Source organism: Chiloscyllium plagiosum, unplaced genomic scaffold, assembly GCF_037043375.1.
Source record: "Chiloscyllium plagiosum isolate Xiang-an unplaced genomic scaffold, Cpla_swu_hap1 HiC_scaffold_27, whole genome shotgun sequence".
In the NCBI taxonomy this organism is placed as follows: domain Eukaryota; kingdom Metazoa; phylum Chordata; class Chondrichthyes; order Orectolobiformes; family Hemiscylliidae; genus Chiloscyllium; species Chiloscyllium plagiosum.
In genome coordinates this window covers 29,175,371-29,203,045 of record NW_028270165.1, presented here as the reverse complement: position 1 = coordinate 29,203,045, position 27,675 = coordinate 29,175,371, and the positions used below count along the sequence as shown (strand labels likewise).

The 27,675-nt window shown below is 42.1% G+C and overlaps 1 protein-coding gene across 1 annotated transcript; it reads left to right on the top strand.

Annotated features, from left to right (window-relative positions):
• The first annotated feature begins 15,992 nt into the window (after positions 1–15,992).
• LOC148143501 (putative G protein-coupled receptor 139) lies at positions 15,993–21,288 on the top strand. The gene is made up of 2 exons (XM_087975217.1): positions 15,993–16,062; positions 20,363–21,288. Exons 1-2 carry the CDS (start codon positions 15,993–15,995, stop codon positions 21,286–21,288), a joined length of 996 nt encoding a protein of 331 aa, XP_087831343.1.
• The last annotated feature ends 6,387 nt before the right edge of the window (positions 21,289–27,675 follow it).

Genomic DNA, 27,675 nt, shown 5'->3' with positions numbered 1-27,675 from the left:
ATGACCTATTTTTTTTACCTTATGTTTTCCTGAGGGACGCCATTTGAAATCTGAATGTAGTAAGGGAACTTCAGTATATATTAGAAGTGCTGCAAATTTCAGTTTTACTCGCAGATAGAGTTCACCTCTCCCTCCTGTTCTGATTCAGGTTTTGCATATTCCCAATTCCTAATTGTCCTCCTCAGTGCAGATTTTGACCTGCTCTCATGCTTTGTATTCATTCCTCAACTGGGAATACTTAATTACGCAAAATCATTTCAGATATCACATAATGCTCACACACTGCAATGTCTGCATCTGCAGATTGACAAAGATTCCAAGGTCATGACACCAGCCTGAATGATGAAGATGACTGACCGTTGTTTCACGCTTGATTGGTTGCATGCATTATTGCCTCTTCTACCCCACAGCATCCAAGGTGTTGCGAATGGCCAGGTACACATTGTTTCACACAGAGACCTCGCAACCTAAACTTTCCAGGGAGACGTTCTGTGAAACAGGTCTAAGCTGCAGATGAAATAGCTTTGCAGTTCCTAGTCAATAATAATACAGTAGATTCATGCAAAATCACAAGTGACAACAGATTGCAAAACCGACTAAGGACACATAATTTCACACTGCTGTAAACCACCAAAGTTTCAACTTAGGCACCTGATAGTCTCGAATTCTGTGTACCAGAATGTTCCCATATCGTTACATGTGCATTTTCTTCACTTAAGGTCACTTTCAGCAGATATAATTTTCGGCAGAAAACCAACATTTGAAGATGGCACACAAATGATCGCACAGCCAAGGTCAACAATCATTGCAGTGAGCTTGAACATGATATAGACAGTGCAGTGAAACAAACTGCTTATGTTCAATTTCCTCTTCTAAAACACACTAACCAGATTGCTATGACTCCTGTCAATCTCACAGGGCAACGTCTGATAGACATTCCTAAACAACTAGCACATGGCAAATCCTAAACTATTTCATGTTCCACCCCTTCCTCCCCTTCCTCTTCCCATTGAGCTCTCAGTCAAGTAGTTTTTGATGTAAACCGAATGCCAAACTTTACTTCAAAAAAGGGGAGTAGGGATCCACGATGCAAAGCATTGAGACGTGAGCTGTTTACTGATGGCAAGTTAAAGAGACATGAGCATAGCATTGCCCTTGCACTTCCATAATGATTCTAAGAATGAGCACTGTATCCATCTTCCCAGATTAAGTCTCCTTCCACATTTGCGGACGTTATTGGGCTATGAAATTGTGACATGTTCACACTAGATTTCAATGTGAGGAAATTAGAGTCGGACTGATCTCATGCTGTGCAGCGCTTGGTACTACAAGACAGTGCAGCACAGGCTGTGGAACAGTGCCCGTTTCAATGTGCTCAGCTGCAGGAAAGGGATTGAATCTTCCCTGCACGCCCGCCAGTGCCAGTACATCCTTTCTCAAGTAAGGAGTCCAAAATTGCAGGTTTGGCCTCACAAGAACCAACACAACGGCAGCATCATCTCCCTGTTTGTAAATGTAATCCCTCTGAAGGACAGTCTTCCATTTGTCGTCTTGGTTACCTGCTGCACCTGCAAACTAATTGGTTTGACCTGACTGGTTGATCGAGACTGATATATGTCCTATTATAAAGAGCAGGAAGTTAAACCTTTCACATTATCGCTGAGTATTTGCCGTGTACCAATATCTGTATATTCGCTATATTCTGTGCTTGCAAACCGTTGCCACCTTTCTTTTCATGCCAGCATTCCGTCTCTACTTTGTGTTATGGTTTTACAAGATGTATTCATCACTGGCCAGAACCAGCATTTTATTCTCCATCCCACATTTGCCGGGAGAAAGTGGGGATGAGCTGCTTTATTGAATCACTGCAGTCCTTGAGTTCAAGTTCGTGAGTGATTGCAGATGACATTTGTAGTTCTGGTGCAAAGCATCAACACTAGCTCTACTGATTATCGTAGAGCTATTGACCCTTTTAAATTTTCAATCTGTAAGAAATGGCTGTTCATGTCGGCTGTTCATTGCACATAATGTATAAATCTTCATTGACTGAGGACAGAAACCAAGCCCTGTTGGTTAAAACACGAATTCCTAGCCACGAGAACACCACAGAAACGGCCTCTAAACTTTAACACTTCATTTGTCTGCACTATCTTTCCACTTTCCTCTTTCAGTTCCACCATTTTCACCAGAGTCAAGTTTCTCTATCAAAATGGTATGTTTAAGCAGAACTCAGCCAATTCCCTCAGTGAATTACACCCGTTGCTTTGAGCTGGCATGTAATGCCGACACTTTTCCTCCTTTAAGACAGTTCCCAAAGCCTACTATCTTTGCCCAAGCTTTGTCTCAACTCCCCAGAAATGTATCTCGATGTATAACTGTGCAGAAGATGCGTCTGGGCAGCACCTTGGGATACTTCATGACTGCTAAAGAAGTTATGGCAATATAAATTCTTGCCAGACAGAAACAGACAGAGACAAAATCATCTCTTGTGAAGAGATTCTTCACAAAACCTCCGCCAGCAGGAGTTATCTGATTAGCTACTGTGCCCAATACATCAGGGATTGGAAGACTTCAGAAAAATACAATCTTCTGTTTGCACGGCAGAGTAGTTCCAACTAGTCCCAGAGTTTTCCACAAGTGCCTTATCCCAGCTAATAGCCTTCTTAATATTCTGTGGAAAATATCTCGTGTTTTCCAATTTTCAAAATGGTTAGTGCCCAGAACTGGATGCAAGTCCTTGGATGAAGCAGCTACAATCATGACAAATGTTTTCTATGTCTCACTGTACAAAGTCTACAATGTCCCTCGTTCATCTTGGTCTCAATGTATCGTGGTGTATTCACATTTCATTCAAATATGCATGCCAGGAGCCTCTGTTTATGCAATATGTTTGTAGTTACATACGTTCTGTTACATTGATTTATTGTGTTCTTTTAAAAAGAATTGAAACACTTCACAGTTCTCTGCATTAAATTTCATCTCCCTCTTGGCAACCATTCTGAGAATCGCTTTTTATTCGCTTTGATGTTCTATGTTATGAACGCACTTATCGACTATAGCAGAGTCTCTTACTGTCCATAAAATTTGCAGTTGCGCCTGGTGCACCAAATTCAAGTCATCATTAAACATCAAGAAGGCAGGATCCTAAACTTGAACCATGAGGGGTTTTGCTATGACATTGTATCTGGTCGGGAAATTGAAATGAAAATCGCCTCGGTGAATAACACAATTCCACCAGCAATGGGAATTTAAGTTAAAAATAATCAAAGAAAATGCTGTAACTTAACAGAACATCGGGCAGCAAATGAACAGCTAGAATAGGCTTTACTTTTCATGTTGTGACATCCACCCATACCTCTGACTGATCTTCATTTTATGTTTTCTCTGAAAGTATTTAATACAAAGGTCCACGCAGAAAAATAGAAGTGATTCAGTAGTCCGGAAATAAATCCACTTCGTTCACCAGAGGGGAAAAAAAATCTAAAATGTAACACACTCTCATGTCCTTTGTTTTATGAAAAGTTAACGAATCCCTTGCACCATTATGATTAACATTTGTTTGGAAATATAGTAGCAATGACCAAATGTGTAACTATCTACCTTTTATTAACAATCACCGGGGGAGACTTTTCAACCAAAAAAGTACGCAATGTGAAGGCGATAAAGAGCAATCGAGAGAAAAAGAAAACAAATTGGGTAATAGATGTATGCTAAATAAGATGAAAGAAACAGACAAATTACTATAGACAACCGTAGAGACACCACAAGGAAACAGAACTTATCCATGAGTATGGAACCTGTGCATCCAGTCGTTTTCTTTTTAGTGCAGATTCATTCTTAATCCCAAAACCACTTTCAAATTATCTATATATTCGAGAACGACTTCCTGAAGTTTCACGATGGCCACAAAATAAAGTTCAATTATTCAAGTAATTCAAGGCATTCACTTCTTGACTCGTATTTTGTACATACGCTGGCTGTTAGCCAGCCATACAGTAGCTCTCAAGTTCCTGTTACAGTCTACACTGAAAAATTGCAATTAGTTATTTACTGGCACCTTGTATCACTTTAGATTGCCCTTTATTGAGGAACAACATAGCTTTCACGTTCACAGTTGTCTGAATGAAGAGATCCAAAGTGATATAATGAGAAATCGGAGAGAGTGAAAAGAGGACCTCGTCGGAAGAAAATATCGAAAAAGTAACTGACAAAACTAACTAGAGCACACGCAAACATATGGGCACAAGCATGAAACATCTATTCACAAGAATGCAACAACACGCAGACACTCAAAAATAAATGTTTACCTGCGTGTAACAACTTGCATTATTTTAGACATAAATTGCAGTGGTCAAGCTCAGAAATAGTGGACATTATTTGACTGATCTGTTGAAAAGATTCATACATTTAAGCACCTAACAATATGGTCAAGCAGTTAGCACACAATACATGTGACCTCAGGACTGACCTTCATCTTCAATGAGTGGCACTGAAGCCTGTTTCTCAAACAGTTCAACGTTACTTTCATTTCATGATCTTGTACTTCCATTAAGTCACCAAGGCATTAAAATAGTCTACAGAGTTCAAAGTTACCTACATTTCCAGCAAAGCATTTCACAAATATTTGAAAGATCACTATTGTTCAGGTTCAAATGTTTATTTTGTTTTCTTTTTTTTTAGATTAGATTACTTACAGTGTGGAAACAGGCCCTTCGGCGCAACAAGTCCACACCGCCCCGCCGAAGCGCAACCCACCCATACTCCTACATCTACCCCTTACCTAACACTACGGGCAATTTACCATGGCCAATTCACCTGACCTGCACATCTTTGGATTGTGGGAGGAAACCGGAGCACCCGGAGGAAACCCATGCAGACACGGGGAGAATGTGCAAACTCCACACAGTCAGTCGCCTGAGGCGGGAATTGAACCCGGGTCTCTGGCGCTGTGAAGCAGCAGTGCTAACCACTGTGCCACCGTACCGCCCACTTTCTTCACCATGTACTTTTCATTTTTTTTTTCTTTTCACTTTCGTAGATTCACAGAGTTATAGAGACCTACAGCACGGAGCAGGCCCTCGGTCCCAAATTGGTCCACGTTGAGCAAAATGTCCATCAACGCGAATCCTATTTCCTTGCAACTGGCCCATATTCTTCTGAACCTTTCTGGACCATGTATTATTTCCCTTTTTTGTCTTTAGGAGCGGTGTCAGTGGGGACAGTGGCTGTAGCATTGGCAATGAGATTTGGGAGTCCTAGTGGCTGTTGGTTAGAACCTTGGCAATGACAGTGGCCAGGGATGGGAATCCAGCAATAGTAGTCGGCGGCACGGTGGCACAGTGGTTAGCACTGCTGCCTCACAGCGCCAGAAACCCGGGTTCAATTCCTGACTCAAGCGACTGACTGTGTGGAGTTTGTACATTCTCCCCGTCTCTGCGTGGGTTTCCTCCGGGTGCTCCGGTTTCCTCCCACAGTCCAAAGATGTGCAGGTTAGGTGAATTGGCCATGCTAAATTGCCCATAGTGTTAGGTGATGGGATAAATGTAGGGGTATGGGTCAGTTGCGCTTCGGCGGGTCGGTGTGGACTTGTTGGGCCGAAGGGCCTGTTTCCACACTGTAAGTAATCTAATCTAATCTAATATAGACTCAGAGCCTGGACACTTGACAGTGGCAACAGAGCCAGCATATCTTGGAGCTTCGCCATCGTTACTGCTGTTTGAAAATGGGACTCCTTGTGGAGCGGAACACGTTACAGAAGCTTCAAATATACATTGAACAGAAGATGTACTCTTATTTCAGTAATTTGTTTTTGTAACTCAAAATGACACGGAGTCTGACGAAGTAATCATTCAAATCATTCATTTTATGTTAATTCAGACAGACAGAGTACAGACAAACTCATGTTACAGCTTTACAAAACTCGGGTGAGGCCGCACTTGGCGTATTGGGTACAGTTCTAGTCACCGCATTATAGGAAGGACGCAGACGATTTCGAAAGGATTCAGAGGCGATTTAGAAAGGTATTGCCTGGTATGGAGGAAAGGTCTTATGAGGAAACGCTGAGGGACTTGAGGCTACTTTTGTTAGAGAGAAGAAGGTTGAGAGGTGAAGTAATTGAGATATATAAGATAATCAGAGGGTTAGAAACGATGGAGTGGGAACCTTTATCCACAGATGGTGATGAATAGCACGAGGGGTCATAGCTTCAAACTGAAGGATCACACAGGATAGGTGTCAGAGGTAGTTTCTTTACTTAGAGAGTATTGGGGCGTGGAACGCCCTGCCTGAAACAGTGGTAGACTCGCCAAATTTAGTGACATTTAATGAGTCATTGGATAAACATATTTATGAAAATGGAATAGTGTAGGTTAGATGGGCTTCAGATTATTTCCACAGGTCAGCGCAACATTGAGGGCTGAAGGACCTGTACTGCACTGTAATGTTCTGTGTTCCATGTTCTATGTGAAAGTTTACAAATATTACTTATGCGAATTTGAAGTTGATATGGTGCAGTAAATCAAATATAATATACACGTTTTGATATAACAGTCTTGTATTTAGTGGCACTAATATAAATGTTGCAACTAACATCCAAAAAGTTGCAACTAATCCCAAGGACGAATATAAATGTTGCAATTAACATTCAGAAAATAACAGAAGCATCCACGTTTGTTTGATATTGCAACGAATTTGGGTAAAGTAACAACAGATTAAATGTTCTAAATATCAAGTTAAGAGTTAAAATGTTTTTGGATTAAAGAGCTGAATTCTGCTGGCACGATTTTGATGTGACCAGTAATCTCTTCTGCTCCAAACTATTCTAAGCTCAAAAGATTCTATGAAACATCCTCTCATTTGGGAAGATTGGAGGAATGATCACTCTGATTCTCATTCAACAATGAAATCGAAGGATTCGTGGGTAGTTGAGAATTAGAAGTGTAAAGAACGCGTTTGTGTTCTTACAGACTTGTCCCACTCGCCTGTGCCAAATAGATATCCTGAACTGATCTCGTCCCATTTGCCAGCATTTGGACATATTCCTGTAAACCCTTCTTATCTTTATGCCAATCCAGATGACGTTTAAATGTTGTTATTTTGCCCACTTCCACCAACGCCTCTGGCAGCTCGTTCCCTATACAGAGGAACCTCAATTATCCAGCATCCGATAATCCGAATCTCAGTTTATCTGGTAAGATCAAAAGGTCCAGATGCTTGGCTGAACTGTTTTATGTGGCATTCGATTATCCGAATTTCGATTATCCGGACAAAATACTCCCTGTACTTTACTTATTGACCTATCGAGCAAACTTCAGGGGTCAAATTATTCACTTAGGTCCATAAATCAGATTTTTGCAGCTTGTTTTTGTTTTGGTAGACAAGTCAACTGATGTTCAAGAGCAAAGGTATATGGATGGAGTGAAGGCACAAATGAGATATGATCCAATTTACAATCAAGCAAACCTTGGGAGAAAACGCAGAGTGGATAAAGGTTAAGTTTGTGCTTCGAGAACTTGGGGAATATAATCTGGAAATTAGAAAGACACTGTTGGGGAGAGTGAATAGGAAGCACATCAGGTGATAGATGTTTGGAAGTCTCCTCCACAAACGAAAGTGCTCCATGGATTAACTGATCATTTTAAATCTGAGACAGATTTTTATTTGTTTCGCAAAAATATTAAGAGAAATGGGCCAGAGGCAGGTAGGTGGAGATTGGCCACAGATCAGCCGTCATCACATTGGATGGTGAACAGGTTTGAGGGGTTGAATTGTCTACCCCTGTTCTTATGTTCTTGAAAACCCATTCCTATTCTTTTAAATGTATTCAGCATATTGAATATAGAGCAGATTGAACTTTGTAATATCTAGGACCATGTAGAATGTCGAACCCTCAATAACTCTTCTGAAACCATTCGACCACCTTATGCAAGAACCAACAAATCATGGGGAAACAAAGTGTGAACTGTGGATGTTGTTCTCTGACGATCCGAGAGTTGATAGCATTATGATTATCTTATATATCTCAATTACTTCACCTCTCAACCTTCTTCTCTCTAACAAAAGTAGCCTCAGGTCCCTCAGGGTTTCCTCATAAGACCTTTCCTCCATACCAGGCAATACGTTTCTAAATCTCCTCTGAATCCTTTCCAAATCTTCTGCGTCCTTCCTATAATGCGGTGTCTAGAACTGTACCCAATACGCCAAAATGCTAAAAGAGAATTTGCAACTGACTGACATTTATTCGAGAAGTGAATTCAAATGGAAATTTCTTTTTTTTCACGACTGATTACTTTTCACAAAGGGTCGAGTAATGCATTTAGTAATGCAATTGAATTCCAGAATTTTGGCACGACTGAGGCAGTCTCTGAATTCTTTCTATCACTTTTGTTTGAATAATTAGCAAACATATGGTTGATGACTAGATTGCTGAACAGAACTCAAACATAAACGTACAGTGATTTTACTTTAAGCAGAATGAAAATTAAATACTGGACTCACAAATAATTCATCACAATTCAATATTAAGAGCAGGCTGCCAAATTCATGTGTACAATTTGCACGTTCAGTTTTCTTCCCCTCTTCACTTACGACAGATATCGGACTCAAAATGGTAACTCCACTTTCCCGCCACAAACACTGCCAGACCACTGACTTCCTCCAACAATTTCTGTTTTTGTTTTTCCCATTGTCGTTTTAACCTTTCCTAATGCTAATTCATAGATTCCCACGGAAAGAAGCCATTTTGCCCATCAGATCTGCACTGAACCTCTGAAGAGCATCCCACCCTGTCCTTGTCAGCTTACATTTACCAAGGCCTACCCATGTTGCCTGCAAATCCGGGGACACGATGGGGCAATTTAATATGTTCAGTCCATCTAATCCTCATGTCTTTGGATTGTGGGAGGAAATTCACGCAGGCACGGGGGAAATGTGAAAATTCTGCAAAGTCACCAGAGGCTGGAGAAGCAGCAAGGAAAGCGACCAGAGCGAGGACCCGGGACTGCCAGGAAGGCAAATTAACATTTGAAACACATACCTCATTAGAGGAGCGGTCTTCATTACAACTGAATTGCGGTTTGGAAACGTGAATGAATTGATATAGCTTCTAACTCCAGGTGGCTCATTTGCAATATAATGTTTTCTAACTCCACTGCAATTGTCCGTTTCTGATACACCTAAGTGCTTGACCAATTCCATTTCGGATGTAGCTTTCCCTTTGTCCCTGTTTAAGCCCAATCCTGACCTCTTTCCTAATTCTAAAATTATATTCTTCCTCTGTCTTTCTAAACTTTCTTGGCTAAATTTGGGAAGCATCTTCAATCTCTTCAAAATTTTTAAGAGCCATTTTCTTCATTTTTAATCGAAATTTTAAATATTTTCTAACTGAAGTTTCATTTAAAGATCTACGAGACTGATCGCCAAGTGTTTCATCTTGTTATGCACCAGGGCAGGGTCCCTCAAAACATTTTAAGAAGGTAGACCAATACCTAACTTCTCGTGCTGTTTTAAGCAAATTTAAGGTGAATATCTCAGGAGCAAGATAGATGGGTCAAACCACTCGGCTCGAAACAAAACAGAGTTTATTTCCACACTAAAGAAAGAATATGGAATCTGGAATAACACAACTATTTGAAAACACAACCGACACAAAAATGAAACATTACAAAGAGCTGTTCTGATTTCCTGCTACAGCTAATAACACGCCCCTTGGCAAAAAGGTAAATTCACTCAGGTTCATACAGGAGGGAGATGTCAGAAAAAGACAGGGAGCTCTCTCTTTGGGACCCCAGCTGAAACTAAACCAAAACTCGAAATAACATGGAATTGGGAGAAATAACCGCTCCCCTTTCATTGTGCAAGTTTCTTTTTTTTAAGAAAAACGCTAAAACCTTTTCTGATTTTTCATTTAGGTAGCATCAGTTAGTCATTATTTAAGAAGCTATTTCAGTCATCTTATTACCTCCGGTTTTACGACCCCTCCCCCCAAAAATTAAAAACTTTGCAACAGGAGCAGAATCGTCACAACTTCACCATTAAAAAATGAAATAGTAATATTCAAAGACGTCTTCATTTTACAGCCTCTGAATCTTACATTGTCAGTGCAGTACAACACATATACTTTACATTAACTATGACCACCCAAACATGCACTACTGCGTTCCATTTCTATCCATTTTACCCCTGCCACCGAATGACTCGGTTTCTCATTCAACTGTCAACAATGCGTCAGAATCAGGTTTTCTCATCTTGCCACAAGCACAACTTTCCAATTAAAAGTCTGTAACAATGAGTTCCGTCTGAACAGTCTGGCATTTTTGTCCTTTAATTGCTCCCCAAATTTCATTGGATTGTGTTCAGTATTTATGATAATCTCATATACATTACTGGTGACATAAATGTTAAAATGTTGTAACGCCAACACAAACATCCAAGTCTCTTTCTCAACTGTTCAATGTTTCGTCTGATGAATGTTGAATTTCCTGGAAAACCTTCTGAAAGATGTTTCTTCCTTCTTATTGTCTTCACGTAAGAGCACAACATCGAAGTCCACATTGCTCCCATCGAAAGCCACCTTGAATGGCTTTGCATAGTTAGGTGCAGCTAATGTCGGGGCGGTGGTGAACACAGCTGCCAGGCTGTCAAATACCTTCTGACAGTCAGCTGTTTAGGGGAGCTTCTTGCCTTTCTTTATTACGTCAGCGTGTGAGTGCAGCAGCCACACTGCTAACGTTTGGCACAAATTTCCGATAGAAACCACGCAATCCCAGAAATCCCAGAAATCCCAGAACTGCACTGTTTGTTGATGGTCTTTCAAATTCACCAATTACCTTTGTTTTATATTCTGTGGGGCCATCTGTCCACGTATAGTTACATGGCCCAGGAAAGTGACTTGGGCTTTGGCAAATTCAATCTTAGCCATGTTTAACACCAAGCTTGCCGACTGAAGTCGACAGAACAATTCTGATAAATGTTAGAAATGTTCCATCCATGTGTGACTAAATATCACCGGGTCATCAATACAAACTACATAAGTGAGTAATGCGGAAGTGACCTTATTTGTTAGTCTTTGAAATGTGGCTGGCGCATTTTTCATACTAAATACCATGATGTCAAATTGATGCAGTTCAGTCAGCATTCCAAAAGCCGAAATTCACTTCGATCTTTTAGACAAAGGTACTCGCCAGTATACTTTGAATAAGTTCAACTGAGAAATGTAAGTTGTTTGTCCAACCTTCTCAAAACAGTCTTCCAAACGTGAATTGGTGATTTTTTAGACTTTGTATCTGCATTGGCTATAGAATAGTACACATATAAGCGTTGAGTACCATCTGGATTTGACACCATTACTATGGGTGGGCTCCAGTCACTGCAACTTACTTTGAATATGCCATTTTGGGGCATGCGTTCAATCTCCTTTTGAACTTGTGCCGACTTGAGAGTGTGAATTCTGGAAGGATGTTGCTTAATCGGAACAGCATTTCTGATCTCTACATCATGCATAATGATTTTAGCACTTCCCAGCTTATTTTCATATTTCTCCATGCGAAAGCAAGAGCTCATTCATTTCATTTCGATTTTCCTCTGGAAGGTAACTCTATAATTTAGCCCAATTTTTGGCAACTTCCTCATTGTCCAATTTAATTTGAGGAATGTCAAACTCTGAATCTTCAGAACTTGGTTCTTGACTCTGTATTGTAACAAGCTTCACTATCAAAATATCTTTTGAGCATATTCACATGACACACTCTGTGCGACTTTTTTTCATGTGGAGTCCTTAACAAATCGTTCACCTCACTCAATCTCCTTTCACCTTGCTAAAGTCCTCTAAACATAGATAAGCTGCAGAGCTGGGCTGAGAGGTGGCAAATGAAGTTTAATGCGCACAAGTGTGAGGTGATTCACTTTGGTCGGAGTAACCGGAATGCAAAGTATTTGGCTAATGGTAAGATTCTTGGTAGTGTAGATGAGCAGAGAGATCTCGGTGTCCAGGTACACAGATCCTTGAAAGTTGCCACCCAGGCAGACAGGGTTGGTAAGCAGGCATACAGTGTTTTAACTTTTATTAATAGAGGGATCGAGTTCCGGAACCATGAGGTTATGCTACGGCTGTACAAAACTCTGGTGCAGCCGCACTTGGAGTATTGTGTACAGTTCTGGTCACCACATTGTAAGAACGATGTGGAAGCTTTGGAAAGGGTGCAGAGGAGAATTACTAGGATGTTGCCTGGTATGGAGGGAAGGACGTACGAGGAAAGGCTGAGGGACTTGCGGCTATTTTCGTTGGAGAGAAGGAGGTTGAGAGGTGACTTAAAAGAGACATATAAGTTAATCAGAGGGTTAGATAGGGTGGACAGGGAGAGCCTTTTTGAAAGTATGATGACGGCGAGCACGAGGGGGCATAGCTTTAACTTGAGGGGTGATAGATATAGGACAGATGTCAGAGGTAGTTTCTCTACTCAGAGAGTAGTAAGGGTATGGAATGCTTTGCCTGCAACGGTAGTAGATTCACCAACTTTAAGCGCAATTAATTCATCATTGGGCAAGCATATGGACGTATATGGAATAGTGTAGGTTAGATGGGCTTCAGATTAGTATGACTGGTAGGCGCAATATCGAGGGCCGAAGAAACTGTAATGTTCTATGTTTCTAACTTCACTTTTAAAGTTGCACCTATACTTGGAAGTAACACCAACACTATCACCGATAGTAAAATTGCGAGGTTTTCATTTTGTAACTCCTTCCGGTTTCATTCAATGCTCTGATACGTTTAAATGATTAGATTAGATTAGATTAGATTACTTACAGTGTGGAAACAGGCCCTTCGGCCCAACAAGTCCACACCGACCCGCCGAAGCGCAACCCACCCATACCCCTACATTTACCCCTTATTACCTAACACTACGGGCAATTTAGCATGGCCAATTCACCTGACCTGCACATCTTTGGACTGTGGGAGAAAACCGGAGCACCCGGAGAAAACCCACGCAGACACGGGGAGAACGTGCAAACTCCACACAGTCAGTCGCCTGAGTCGGGAATTGAACCCGGGTCTCTGGCGCTGTGAGGCAGCAGTGCTAACCACTGTGCCACCGTGCCGCCCAAATGCTGTTGAGCCAACTCCCCCGCTCTGTGTAACCGTGCCCTAAAATTTGATAGATAGTCCAAATGTGTGTTCTCTGAATTATGACTTAGCAATTTCTCATTAATCAATTCTAACAGTTTTTTCACTTTACACACGAAAACTAATTCAATACACTGAATTTGTTCGATGCATTTAGCGCTTCCCTGATGGCAAAAAGTACAGACGATATTCCTTTGACCAACTCATCTGGATAGTCTTGACTTTCAGCCCTCGACGTGGTGTTTAATGTCTGATGGCACCTTTCTACCATCTGCTGCGTCTCTCGATTGTATGCAGTAGGTTTGATTGTTTTATTCCTAAGTTGTCCATAACGTCGTTGAATAATTTTGATGTAAGGTTTGACTCTTGACCTGATGGTATCTCTGTGGGTAGTCCATTTCTAGCGAAAAATGTGAGCAACTTTTCTAAAATCCTTCTAGCTGTGACAGGCTTCTGGAAACCTCGTGGATTGTGCACAACACTGATTCAAACTTTTTGTTTTAGGTAGGGGTCCTATGCAATCAATTAAAACTCTTGTAAAATATTCCTGAAATGCAGGGATAGATATTAAAGGTGTGGTTTTTCTTACTGCCTATGGTTATCGAATTACCTGACATGTTCGACATATATGGCAAAAATCAACTACAACCTTGTGCATCGCAAGCCAGTAAAAATGTTTTTGCACTTTAGCTTAAGTTTTTCTTACCCCTAAGTGACCTTCGTGTGCTAAATGTGACACCTCCTTCCTGTAACCCACTGACAATATGACTTGATGGACTCTTACCCATTTCTCATCTGCCTGAGTATGTAATGGCTTCCAATTCCTCGATAACGCATCCTTTTTAAGAAAGTCGCACTCAGGAATGCATTTCGTTTATTTCTTAGTGTATGCTTTTGCATATGACTGCTTAAGTTTTTCATCTCTCTGCTGTAACTCAGGTCATCTCTCCGAGCTAAAGATGTCTACTTTGTCATTCATCTGATCCTGGTTTGTCTCGTCCATTTGATCAAACAGGGTTTCTGATAATTCCCCTTCAAACTTGTTATCTGTACCTTTGATCTCTCCTGTTTGCACTGGTGAATTTGTGACTTCGTTACCACACAGTCTGGAAAAGTTCCATTAATGGCTCGGATTCCTGATTTTACAGTGGCTTTTCAACCACAGTCGGCAGCACGCCTTCCTGTGAACAAACTGTATCATTAACAAGAGCAAATGGTATTCCTGGTACCAAGATGTTGTCCAATACTCCTACTACGACTTCTTCATTCTTCACTGGACACACTAACATCACTCTACATAATACAGTGCTTCTTGTCTCACCGTGAATTCCAGTTGCTCGTACGTTTTCGGGCAAGAGCCCTTTACAGGTACATTTTTACTCATCTTTCAGCGTCAAAGATTGAAAGGATCCTGCATCTCTTAATATTGCAACCCCTTTACCTGCTCCTCTTGATCAATGCAAGTGAACTTTACCTTTGCAATTATGTGGTTTAAAAAGATCTCCTTAAAAAAGCCTCCGACCAGTTTGTATATTCTGGTGCGACCTGTTCACCTCCACCGCACTTTCTGTTCCCACTCCAACAAGGTTCAGTGACCTATCCTGTTTTCCTAAATCTATCTTCCCAGTGCTTTTCCTCACGCACCAATGCTGCGATTTCATGTGGCCTACGTTATTGCACTGAAAACACTGGAATTTTTTTACTTCTCTTTCCCCTTCAAGGATTTCCTTTTTAACCTGTGGTAAGCTGTCCTTGTGATCTTCACCAAGATCGAGCTTTCCCTGACCAGGTGAGGATTTTTTTTCCCTAATTTCTGTCCCTCACGAATTGAAATTGATGTTAGAAGCCAAACTTCGATTTATGGACCAGCTCATAATTATTAACCATCTCAGCTGCTAAATATTGCTGTTTTAAATCTTTGCTCCTCCACATGAGATCTCACCATTTTACTCTCCACCAAAATAATTGTCTCTCTAAGAGTGTCATAGGTTTGCAGTATCTTTAAAGCCCTTATCCACCTCTCAAAATTACTTTGTTTGATTCTTTCAAATCATATAGGTTTGACCAGGATCCCTGCTGAGATTCTCGAAACGTTGTCTGTCGGCTTCTGGCACAAGCTCATATGCAGTTCAAATGGCTTTTTTCCCTCTCTCATTTGCCCCAGATATCTCCTCTGATGGTAATGCAAATACCACACTAGCTCTGCCCTCAAGATTTGTTTGTATCAATAAAACCCACATGCACTAGCCACTGCATTTGTTTGGCCACCTTCTCAAATGAGATGCAACTGTATTCCACATCCGACTCATCAAATTTCGACAACGCTTGAATATATTTAATCAAATCACGACTGGGTCTTTGGCTACCATCCTCACTCTCTTCCTCACTTCGCTGCCTTCAGCCTTCACCTCACCCTTGTAAACCGACTTTGCTGTCCAAGTGTCTACGATTCGGAGAGAGGTGTGTACCCTCGTTCCTCCTGATTAAATAACAAAGTGATTCAGTAATGATAAGGAAGAGACAGCAGGACTGAGATTATCTCAGAAAATTTGCATCTTTCACCGCGTTGATTATGGAAGCCACTGCTATAGATTAAACCGAGGTTCAAGACCGTTTCTTAAAAATACAGCTGTGCAGCTCTTTGACTTCTGGATATTTCACTTTAGAACCTTGTCAAATCCCTTGAAGAAATATTTTGTTTCATAAAATGTAAACACCAGCCGAATAATAGCTGCAACAATTTGTTGGGTTCCATGAATTGAATTAATGCCAAAACTCGAACAAACTAATTGTCTCTCTGGAGGATAAGATGAAGTATATTTGTGTCTGTTTTTCAACAAATTTCAAGGTGCACTTCGACCTTCCGATAGAAATGCACGCTCTGCTAACAGGCCTAGTATTTGCCATTTATTACCCCGTCATTGCAGTTATCGGGGTTCCAGGTAAAGTACGACAGACATTTATGAACCACCTGAGTCATGCTCGTCTGTATTAATTTATTAGGTTTATCAACAGAACCTTTTCATGGTCGATACATCATTTATTATATTTAATACGGGTATTGTCAGTATTAATTCTTCAATTTATCAAATTTCGGATCAAAGCTCTCCTTTTAGTCAAACAGTTCCATCATAATAAATGGCATAGTTATTTTCCATGAAAGCTGTCATTTTGTCGTTTTAATTACGTACTTTCTTGCGTTAATTGTTCATCTTTTCTGCGTCAAAGGTTGATCGGTTGTGTTGTTGGGACTTTGCAGTTCAGAGGCAGCATAAGTATATTGCTGTCACAGCCCAATGATGATTCTCGTGATATTGGCTGTGCTATTGGGAATCAATCAGTGAGCAGTCACTTTGAGAAAAGAATTCCTGTGTGAGTTTCGGCAATGTTCATGTGGGCGAATATTCTTAGAGCTATCATGACCTAAAATAAATTCTCTCAGGTTATTGTCACCCTTGTTGTGCATTAGTTATCAAGTTGTGACTGTGCTATTGTCAAGTTGTACAAACCTAGGATAAGAGGATCTCAGAGAGCCTTCTACTTATCAGGGATGCTATCGCCTAGGTGCAAGACACGGGGGTGGATACCTGCCTCACGAACCGGGGCCAGGAAGAGGCCTTTGACAGGATATTGCGCGCCTATATATGTGTTTTTGCGAGGGAATCCCAAATTGGATCCGACTGTTCCATGCCAACATCATTTCTGCAATCTTAATCAAGGTGGGGTGGGGGGCGGTGTCAGAACGACTCCCAATCTGACCTGGAGTCAACAAACTGCCCACCTTTCATGCCTTGCTTCTTTACTGTGTGGAACTTTTTGCTGGGCCAGCCCAGAAAGATGAATACTCCAGGCAGTGGTGGCATGCAGATTCGAGCCTCCCTGTGCTTGAATGAGGTTATCATGTTCTATTCAAATCCATCATCTGAGCGCAGATTCCTGAACACCACCTACCAAAGCAAGCTGGCCTCAGGAACCAAGGTGTGTGGAGTCAAGAACGAGGTCATGTCCTTTGGGAACTGAACTGACCAATCCTTTATCCCCTTCCACATCAGGGCATATGTCTGAAGGCGCTAAGAACATGGAGCCAAGGAGCTGGGATGTGCACAAACACTTGAGAGGAGTGTTTCACAAAGGTCACGCAGTAACTCGGCTCATGGGTGCACCGCTACCGCTCCATTACGGGTAGAAAACTGATCAGCAGGTGTAATGTGCTCTTGGTGAAGCTGTATATGTCATAGGTCTGGTCCATTCCCCGCACTGGTGTCTTTGCAAATCATCTTTCACTTCTGCTGAAGGTCTGCATGGGGGTGGGGGTGAAATACATACCCAATGCCACCCTCACCCCAATAGACGCCTTTGTGTACAGTTGACTTAACCTGCGCATATTCCCTCAGCATACAAACACCAGTATCACTACAAAACTAAAGTCATTCTGGTCCCCAGTGTGGTCAAGGATGGATCTGGCCCCATTGCAGCAGGATATTGCTACTGGTGAGATTTTTCCATGTCACCTGTCACTCCTTCATGGAGAAATTTGCAGACGAGAACAACTTTGACCATCGGGCCATCAGGAAGTTGTCAGCGTGTAGCATCCTCAAGATAGTATTGGAAACGGGAGAGTACATTCCTTCACGTGATTGTCTGAGCAGATTGTCAAAGTCATTAAGAAGAATGCCTCATCGCAAAAACTTTCCAACACGCACCAAGATGTCGCCTTGCTGGAGGTGAGAAGGGCACTACCTGGCCGATCCTTCATGCATGCCCGGACTCTCTCTGCACCTACACACTGCCCTCGATGCAACTGAAGAGCGGTGTAGTTGGGGTGTGTGTATGTGGCAATGAAAGAGACTTCCACACATGTCCTTCTGGAACGTGCCTTTGCAAAGAAGATCTGGAGAGACAGGCATAGTTTTTGTCAGGTTTCATCTCGAGCAGCTTCCTGACGCAGGAAGCTTCGAGCTTTTCCCTGGGATGATCATTGGCTCGGAATGGAGGGCCATCAATTTGGTCGAAAAAGCTTAGTGGTCTTGAGTGATGAATGCATTAATGCATGGAGCTGCTGCTGTTAATGTGAATTATAGAAAGACTGTTGTCGAAATTCTTTCTGCCTAAGTATACAGAGGGTTTGTCAGTTCTGAGATTCCTCGTTGATCGAATGAATGGAAATAGTTTATTTCAAGAGTAGCAAATGCTTTTGTTTAGTAACTGCAAGGATTCTTCAAGAAGTGCAAACTTCCAATGCATTTGTTTTTTTTCTTCTCTCTCTCTGTACAAAGACTAAGAACTGTTTCACGACCTTTTGTACGATTTTTATTTTGCGATTGAACATTGCCTTTGCAATTAAAAAAATGTCTGTAATTTGTCCTTAGCAGTTGAGGAATAGTTCCATTAAACAAGTCATTGGGTGAATGGCTGGAACCATGCTTCAGACTGAATAACATTTACATTTAAAGAACGAACGTTATTCATTACCATGATATTGGAAGAAACATGTAAAATATAGTTATACTTTAACTGGTGATTTTTTCTTTGCCCCATGACTCAGAGAGAATTGTGTTTCAGTTCTCATTCACTGATTCTAACCTGCCCATATCTTCAATATAAAATTCTGCTGATGAGTTTAAAGTGATAACTGCTGTTGTGTAAACTAATTTTGTTGCTCAGCACCAAGCAAAGCCTCCAAATTTCTTCCCAATTTTCCTGTTTTCCACATCAAGAGAAGCACAGTAGCTATTGTATATCTCATGTAAAGCGTAAGACATTTCATGTCAAATAGCAAATACAAAATCAAGTTGATCCATTATTCTGACAGATCACGTTTGCACAAAATAAATGTTGCAATGCTGATGGGACTTCCCACCTTGCCCATCTGGAAGCTTCCCCCAACAGCCAAATGTTCCACCTACTATTACTGGTAGTGCGGATTAATATTTAGAATGCTTGCTTATCCAACTCCGGGTTGTAATGGCCTCACACCCAAAAATATATCTGTGAAGTTGGTGTGAAAATAATTCACACTAGTGGGTGTGTATTGGTGCGAATAACTAGTGGGTGATTTTAGAGACTCAATAACAGTTACCATTATGAAGAGAGAGAAAAACCAGATGAGAAGGAATATTGAGTGCTGTGAACAATACATTCTAAGCTTCATAGAAACTGCAAGAAAATTGAATTGGCAGCCGTCGAGTCGATAAGGAGTTTATTGAATATTTTCTCACAGCAACACATTCTGGATCCAACTAGAGAGCAGCTTAAGTTAGATTTGGCCTTGTATAATGTTGCTAGGTTAATTCGTGATTTCAGGATATGAACCACTTTAACAGCATATAATTACATGAATGAATTTACTTTCAGTTGAAGGGAAGAAGCGTGAGTTAAGACTAGCATTATAAATTGAATAAAGGCAATTATGCGACATGAAAGCTGATCTGGCTGACATGACCTGGCCAACTAGAAAAGAGGGTAGATTATTAGAGGCCCTTTGACAGTCATATTATGGGACGTTATCGAATGATCAAAAGTAGCATATCCCCACAATAGAGAATCTAAAGGGGGGGACCACCTTCCCTATTTAACTGGGAAAAAAAATGAAACACACCCAACTTGAGGAAAATAAAACGATTCGGCGCACAAAAATGAGTAGCAGGTCAAATGACTCAGCAGAATGTTGCTATGGACCAGGCCAGACCGCCTCAAAACATTTCAAGAAAGTAGCCTAGACCCTGACTTTGTTACCACTTTTAAGCAGGTGTAATGCAGATTTTTCTGGGAGGGCTGCATTTGGTCAAACCACTTAGTTTTAACAAAACAGAATTTATTTTCAAGACTACCAAATTAAACTAGACTGCTCCACGCCTCTGCTTTCTCACCTCTCCAAACAAATCGCAATAAACATTTTAAATTAACAGCATCGTCACAACTGTGCTCTTAATAATGTCAGAGAAGGTTAAGTGACAGAAGCTTTATTTTTGCTCCACTTTTACTGTAAGCATGCACTTTGTTAGGTCTCACTAAATTCTTTTCAGATCTTATGATTTGATCAGCTAAATCTTTCACCTGAATAGCTGTGTAAAAGCAAGGAAATCAGTACCCACAATACAAACAATGATTACCAAAACTGTGCCACATTTCAAAATGAATATTTCACACAGAATCCTGGAAGATTGGTTATTCTGTTGGACTTCAAATGTCATACACACAATCTGTTATATAGTTATCTCTGTGTTTCTCTATCTATTACAGCTAACCTGGCAGTAACTGTGATCCTCTCTCAACGAAGATGTGGTCTGTCTGGATGTATCATTTATTACTTCGTGTCCATAGCAGTGGCAGATCTGCTGGTTATGGTCATGACTGTAATATTAAACCGGATTGCCGGTATTTATTTTCCATACAGCTTCCTGTCTATCACACCAGTATGCAGTGTACGCAATGCTTTAAATATGGCAGCTACAGATAGTTCTGCCTGGCTAACAGTCGTTTTCACCTTTGACCGATTTGTGGCCATTTCTTGCCAAAACCTGAAAGTTAAATATTGCACCAAGAAGATGGCAGCATGGGTTATAGGAATTGTGTGCACATTGACCTGCCTAAAAAATATCTTCAGGTGCTTTCAGTTTGAACCGAGGTACATAATTAAAGGCATACCCTGGTTCTGTGACATAAAATCAATATATTATACTTCACCAGCATGGACTGCATATGACTTGATTCGATCCATTTTAAACCCTTGTCTCCCATTCATTTTGATTTTCCTGCTCAATGCCCTGACCGTCAGATACATTCTCGTAGCTAACAGAGTCCGTAAGAGACTTCGGAATCAGAGAATTGAAGAGAACCAGAGTGACCCAGAGGTAGAGAAGCGCAAAAAGTCCATTATTTTACTCTTTGCCATCTCAGGTAGCTTCATCCTGCTGAATTTATTATATTTTGTAACAATCCTCTACGTCCGAATTGCTGATGTTACTTATTCCTCAGGTTCTGATGTCAATAATTCCACATTTGTTCTCCAACAGAGCGGATCTATGCTTCTGTTGTTAAACTCTTGTGTCAACCCATTTATTTATGCCGGGACACAACGTAAATTCAGAGACGAGTTAAAGGATGTGATTAAATATCCAAGGAGCCTATTGTTTAAATTAATAAAATTGGAAAAAAGAAAATTCTAACATGAAATATTGATTTCTTCCCTTGCCTTTCCTAAGGATCACCATTTGAAATCTGAATGTACTAAAGGAATTTAATAATATGCCAGAAGTGCTGTGAATTTCTGTAAACTGCTCCCAGGTAAAACTTAGCTTTTTTTTCTGTTCTGATTCACGTTTTTCACATTTCCAATTCTCAGTTGCCCTTCTCAGACCAAAGTTTGGCCTGTTCTCATGCCCTGTGTTCATTCCTCAACTGAGAATATTAAATTGCCAAAATCATTTCAAACATTGCTTAATGCCCACACACTGCAATGTCTGCATCGGCAGCTTGATGAAGATTGCAGAGTCATGACGCCAGTGCGAACAGTGAGCCTGACTAAGTGTTATCTCAGAGTAATTTGACACCTCAGCGGCTACATGCCTTACTGCCTCTGCTGCCCCATGGCATCTAAGGCACTGCTAATGGCCACGCTTACATTGTTTCGCATAGAGAACTCACAACCTAAACCTTACAGGGAGATGTTCTGTGAAACAGATTTAAGCTGCAGCTTCAACAGCTTTGCAGTTTCTAGTCAAAACTCATACAGAAGATTCATGTAAAACCGTAAATGACAACAGCTGGCAAAACCGACTTAGAACACAGAATTGTACACCACTGAGAACCAGCTAAGTGTGAACTTTGGCAGCTCGTCGTCTCGAATTCTGGGTGCCCGAATTTTCTCGTGTAATATCTTCACTTAAGGTGACTTTCACCGGAGACAATTTTCAGCAGTAAAGCAACATTTAAAAATGTCACACAAATGCCAGCAATCATTGCTGTGAGCTTGAAAATGACAGAGACTGTACAGAGAAACAAACTACTCATGTTCAACTTCCTTTTCCAAAGCACACGAACCAGATTACTACGACTCCAGTGAATCTCACAAGGCAATGCCTGATGCGCATTCCTCAGTTAAAGTAAAACAAGTGACTCATGGCAAATCCTAAACGCTTTCATGTTATATCTCTTTTTGCTTCTGTCCATCCCTCCCCTACCTCTTCCCATGCAGGACCTAGTCAAGTAGTTAGAATAAGGAACATAGAACATTACAGTGCAGTACAGGCCCTTCGGCCCTCGATGTTGCACCGACCTGTGGAACAAATCTGAAGCTTATCTATCCTATCCTGTTACATTTTCATTATTTATATTTCATATGGAATTTGTTTATCTATTGACTATTTAAATGCCCTTAAAGTTGGCGAGTCTGCTACTGTTGCAGGCAGTGCACTCCACGCCCTTACTACTTTCTGAGTAAAGAAACTACCTCTGAGATCTGTCCGATGTCTATCACCCTCAATTTAAAGCTATGAACCCTAATGCTCGCCATCGCCACCCGAGGACAATGGCTCTCACTGTCCACCCTACCTAACGCTCTGATTATCGTATATGTTTCAATTAAGTCACCACACAACATTCTGCTCATAAACGAAAACATCCTCAAGTCCCTCAGCCTTTCCTCCTAACACCTTCCCGCCATACTAGACAACACCCTGATATACCTCCTCTGCACACTTCCCAAAGTTTCCACATCCTTCCTGCAATGCAGTGACCAGGACTGTATGCAATACTCCAAGCACGGATGCACCGGAGTTTTGTGCAGCTCCAGCATGACCTCCTGGCTCCAAAACTCAATCGCTGTACCAATAAATGCTAACACAACGTATGCCCCCTCAATGTTGAGTGGTGACTTAATTGAAACATATACAATAATCGGAGCATTAGATAGGGTGGACAGTGAGAGCCATTATCCTCGGATGGTGATGGCGAGCATTAGGGTTCGTCGCTTTAAAATGAGGGGTGCTAGATGTCAGACAGATCTCAGAGGTAGTTTCTTTATTCAAAGAGTGGTAAGGGCATGGAATGCACTGCCTGTATCATCCTGAGCAGCAACTTTCAGTAATTTTACTTGATGAAAACCCAGGCCGAAATTTTACTTCGAAAATAGAAAGCAGGGATCCAAGATGCAAGACATTGAGGAGTGAGCTGTTTACAGACCACAAGGCATGAGGATACAATTGACCTTGATCTTCTACATTGATTCCAAGAATGTGCACTGTGTATATTTTACGCAGATGAAGTCTCCTTCTACAGTTGTGCACGAGATTGAAATATGAAATTGTTACATTCTCGCACTGAATTTCAAAGTGTGAAAAGTAGAGTAGCAGTGATCCCATGGTGTGTGGCACTTGTACTACAAGACAGTGCAGTACAGGCTGTGGAACAGTCTCTGTTTCGATGGGTTCATCTGCAGGGAAGGGTTTGCATTATTTAAAGAATCACTAAATCAGTCCTGTTCCGAATGTGTAGCAAGAAATGACAAGAAAACATCCCACTGCATTTGATCATTGTCTTAACTTTAAAAACACATCATAAATGCTGAGGAAGTAGATTTCATTGGACTGGGTTGGAAAATGTTAAAATGGCTGTGGGTGAAACCGCGATGACATTGGAACTTCGAAACGATAGAGTTGAGGCACAGAAAGCGATAATTCAACAAGGTGCATTGCTTTGAAAGAACAATTACGAGTCGGAAGATATGAACGTTCAGTAAGATCATGTCTGATGTTTTCGTGGACTCAGCTCCATTTACCCGCCAACTCATCATAACCCGTAGTTCCTTTAAATCTACCTATCTTTGTCTTAAAAGCATTCAATAAGGTAGCTTCAAATGTTTCACTAAGCAAGGAATTCTACAGACTCACAATCCTTTGGGTGAAAAAGTTCCTCCTCAACCCAGTCCTAAATTCCCTCCCCCTTATTTTGCGTCTGTGACGTCTAATCCTAGTTTCATCCTCCAGTGGAAACAACCTCCCTGTTTCTATCTTATCTATTTGCTCCATAATTTTAGATGTATCTATAAGAACCTCCTTCCTTTTTTCTAAATTCCAACGTGGGTCTGTTTCCATACTGTAGGCATTCTATTCTATTCGAAAGTCCCAGTCTTCACAATTTCTCTTCATAAACAAGCACTGTTAACTCTGAAATGATTTGGAGGTGCCGGTGTTGAACTGGGGTGGACCAAATTAAAAATCACACGATACCAGGTTATAATACGACAGGTTGATTTGGAAGCACTAGCTTTCGAGGGGCTGCATCTCCATCAGGTAGTTGTGGAACATAACCATACAGTACAGAAACTATACCAAAGTCATTACAGTGTCCTGGAGTTCTAATGATATATTAAACAACTTCAGTTGGAAGTCACACAGGACCGGTTTCAGTTCTTCAACAAATTTAGACGAAGACTTTAGTCTTTGAAAATGACATGTAGTGAATTCGGTTCTTTAATATATATATCCCAGAGTTATATTGTCAAGATGGCATCAGCTTATCTAATAATAGGTGTCATCTCAGCTCAGACAATGCATTAAATCTGTGAAGATAAAGTCTGTTACAATGCTTAGTCAATTCTAATTCGAAAGTGCGGCCGACAGAATCTTACATGGATTCATGAAGTTTCTGAGTGAAACAAAATGCAATTCTGCAAATATAAATTCACCCCATAAGCGTATATGTGTGCTTGTGCAGGAGAGACAGCATGGGGTTGTATGTGTGAGTGTGTGCGTGTGGGTATGAGTGCATGTGAAAGAGTGTGTGTAAATCTGTGTTGAAGCTTGGTCAAGTACGTGTATGTGTGTGATGGTGTGTAAGCCTGAAGAGGGTGCGTGCGTGGGAGGGTGAGTGTGAGGGACGCATGTGTGTGCGTATGAGAGAGAGCTTGTTTATGAGAGAGGGTCTGCGTGGGTGTGTGAGTATGTAGGAGTGCGTATGCGTGCATGTGTGCATGCGCGCACGCTCGGGCACTAGTCTGTGTGCGAGAGAGAGAGTGTGAGAGAGAGAGACAGAGAAAAGAGAGTAGAGCAGTGGTGTCTCCTGTAGTGTGACATTAACCCAAGGTCCCAGTTGATGCCTTCCCCATGGGTATCCAAATTGGCTATCAGCCTCTGCTCAGCCACTCTGTGTTGTTGCTTGTCCCGAAGTCTGCCCTGGAGGATCGTCATGCAGAAGTCGAATATCCCAGACGGCTGGCGTTTTCTTCAACTGGGAAGGAGCAGTCTTGTCTGGTGATCATTGCACGGAGTTCCGAAGTACCATAGCAAGAAACCGTAATGACCTCCTCTGGAGACAGGCACGAGCTGCAACTAATAGTGTACTTTTCACTGTCCAGTAATTCCCAGGAGCCGAAAGACTATGCCATGTTCTTCGCACCCTGCAATGCAGTATCGATGAGGACAAGCACCTCGCCAAGATCTTCCCCACGCCTCCACTCGCTTTTAAAAAAACCACCAAACCTCCTGCAGATCATTGTCCACGGCATACCGCCCAGCATTCAGGACAACATAGACCAAGACACCATACAACCCAGTCACTGCAGCCGCTACAAGATGTGTCAGAATGTGGACTCAGACACCACCATAACACGTGGGGACACCTCCCACCATATATGCAGCAGGTACTCATGTGGTTCAGCCAACGTTTCCTATCACATACGCTGCAGGAAGGAATGTCCTGAGGCTTGGTACATTGACGAGACTGAACAGAAGCTACAACAACTGATGAATGAACACTGTGCAGCGATCAGCAGGCAAGGGTGTTCCCTACCAGTCGGAGAACACTTCAGTGGTCCGGTACATTCGGCCTCGGAAATCTGGGTGACCTTCCTTCAAGGTGTAGTTCCAGTGCAGAGGAGGATGGAAGTACAGAGGGCATGGAAAGGATTTCACGGTCTCAGCAATGTGCTGGCAGACAGCAAACTGGTTTGAATTGTGTCTACTTCAATGCCAGAATTATCCAAAATAAGGTAAGTGCGCTTGCAGCATGGATAGGTAACTGGGACTTCGATGTTATGGCCATTTTGGAGTCATGGATACAGCAGGGTCAGGAATGAATATCGCAGGTTCCAGGGTTCAGATCTTTCATTAATAACCGGGAAGGCAGTAAAAGAGGGGGAGGAGTGGCCTTGTTAGTCAAGGACAGCAAAACAGTGGCTGAAAGAATTTTTGAGGAGAAAGTGAGGTCTGCAGATGCTGGAGATCAAAGTTGAAACTTTATTGCTGGAACAGCACAGCAGGTCAGGCAGCATCCAGGGAACAGGAGATTCGACGTTTCGGGCACAGGCCCCTCTTCAGGAATGAGCAGAGAGTGTTCAGCAGGAGAAGATAAAAGGTAGGGAGGAGGGACTTGGGGGAGGGGCGTTGGAAATGTGATAGGTGGAAAGAGGTCAAGGTGAGGGTGATAGGTCGGAGTAGGATGGAGGCGGAGAGGTCAAGAAGAAGACTGCAGGTCAGGAAGGCGGTGCCGGGCTGGAGGGATCCGGCTGAGACAAGGTGGGGGGAGGGGGGATGAAGAAACTGGTGAAGTCCAAGTTCATCCCCTGCGGTTGGAGGGTTCCCAGTCGGAAGATAAGACGCTCCTCCTCCGACCGTCGGGTTGTTGTGGTTTGGCGGTGGATGAGTCCAATGACCTGCATATCCTCGGTGGAGTGGGAGGGGGAGTTGAAATGCTGTGCTACAGGTTGGTTGGGTTGGTTCGTCCGGGTGGCCCAGAGGTGCTCTCTGAATCGCTCCACAAGTAGGCGGCCTGTCTCCCCAATATAGAGGAGGCCACACCGGCTGCAGCGGATGCAGTAGATGATGTGGGTGGAGGTGCAGGTGAATCTGTGGCGGATATGGAAGTTTCCTTTGGGGCCTTGGAGAGAAGTGAGGGGGGAGGTGTGGGCGCAAGTGTTGCACCTCCTGCGGTTGCAAGGGAAGGTGCCGGGAGTGGAGGTTGGGTCGGTGGGGGGTGTGGATCTGACAAGGGAGTCGCGGAGGGAGTGGTCTCTACGGAAAGCTGATAGGATTTTTGACAAGGACTATTTTACTGAGGTAGTATGGGCTGAGGTTAGAAACAGAAAAGGAGAGATCACACTGCTGGGAGTTTTTTATAGGCCTCCGTGGAGTTCCAGGGATGTGAGGAGAGGATCGGCAAAATGATACTGGGCAGGAGTGAAAGGACAAGGATGGTCATTATGGGGGCTTTACCTTCCCCAACATTGACTGGAAAAGCTCTAACTCTGGTATATCGGATGGATCATTTTTTGTGCAATGTGTGCAAGCCACACTGGATCTGATGCTTGGTAATGAACCAGGCCAAGTGTTTGATTTAGTGTCAGGTGAGCACTTTGGAGGGAGTGACCATAATTCAGTTACATTTAATTTAGCGATGGAAAGGGATAGGTCCGAACCACAGGGCAAGAATCATATATGGGCGGGAGGGCAATTATAATGCGATTAGGCAATGCTAAGGATGCATAGAATTGGGCAGCAAAATGCAGGGGATGTGGACAATCGAAATGTCGAGCTGGTTTCAGGAACAGACATTGCATG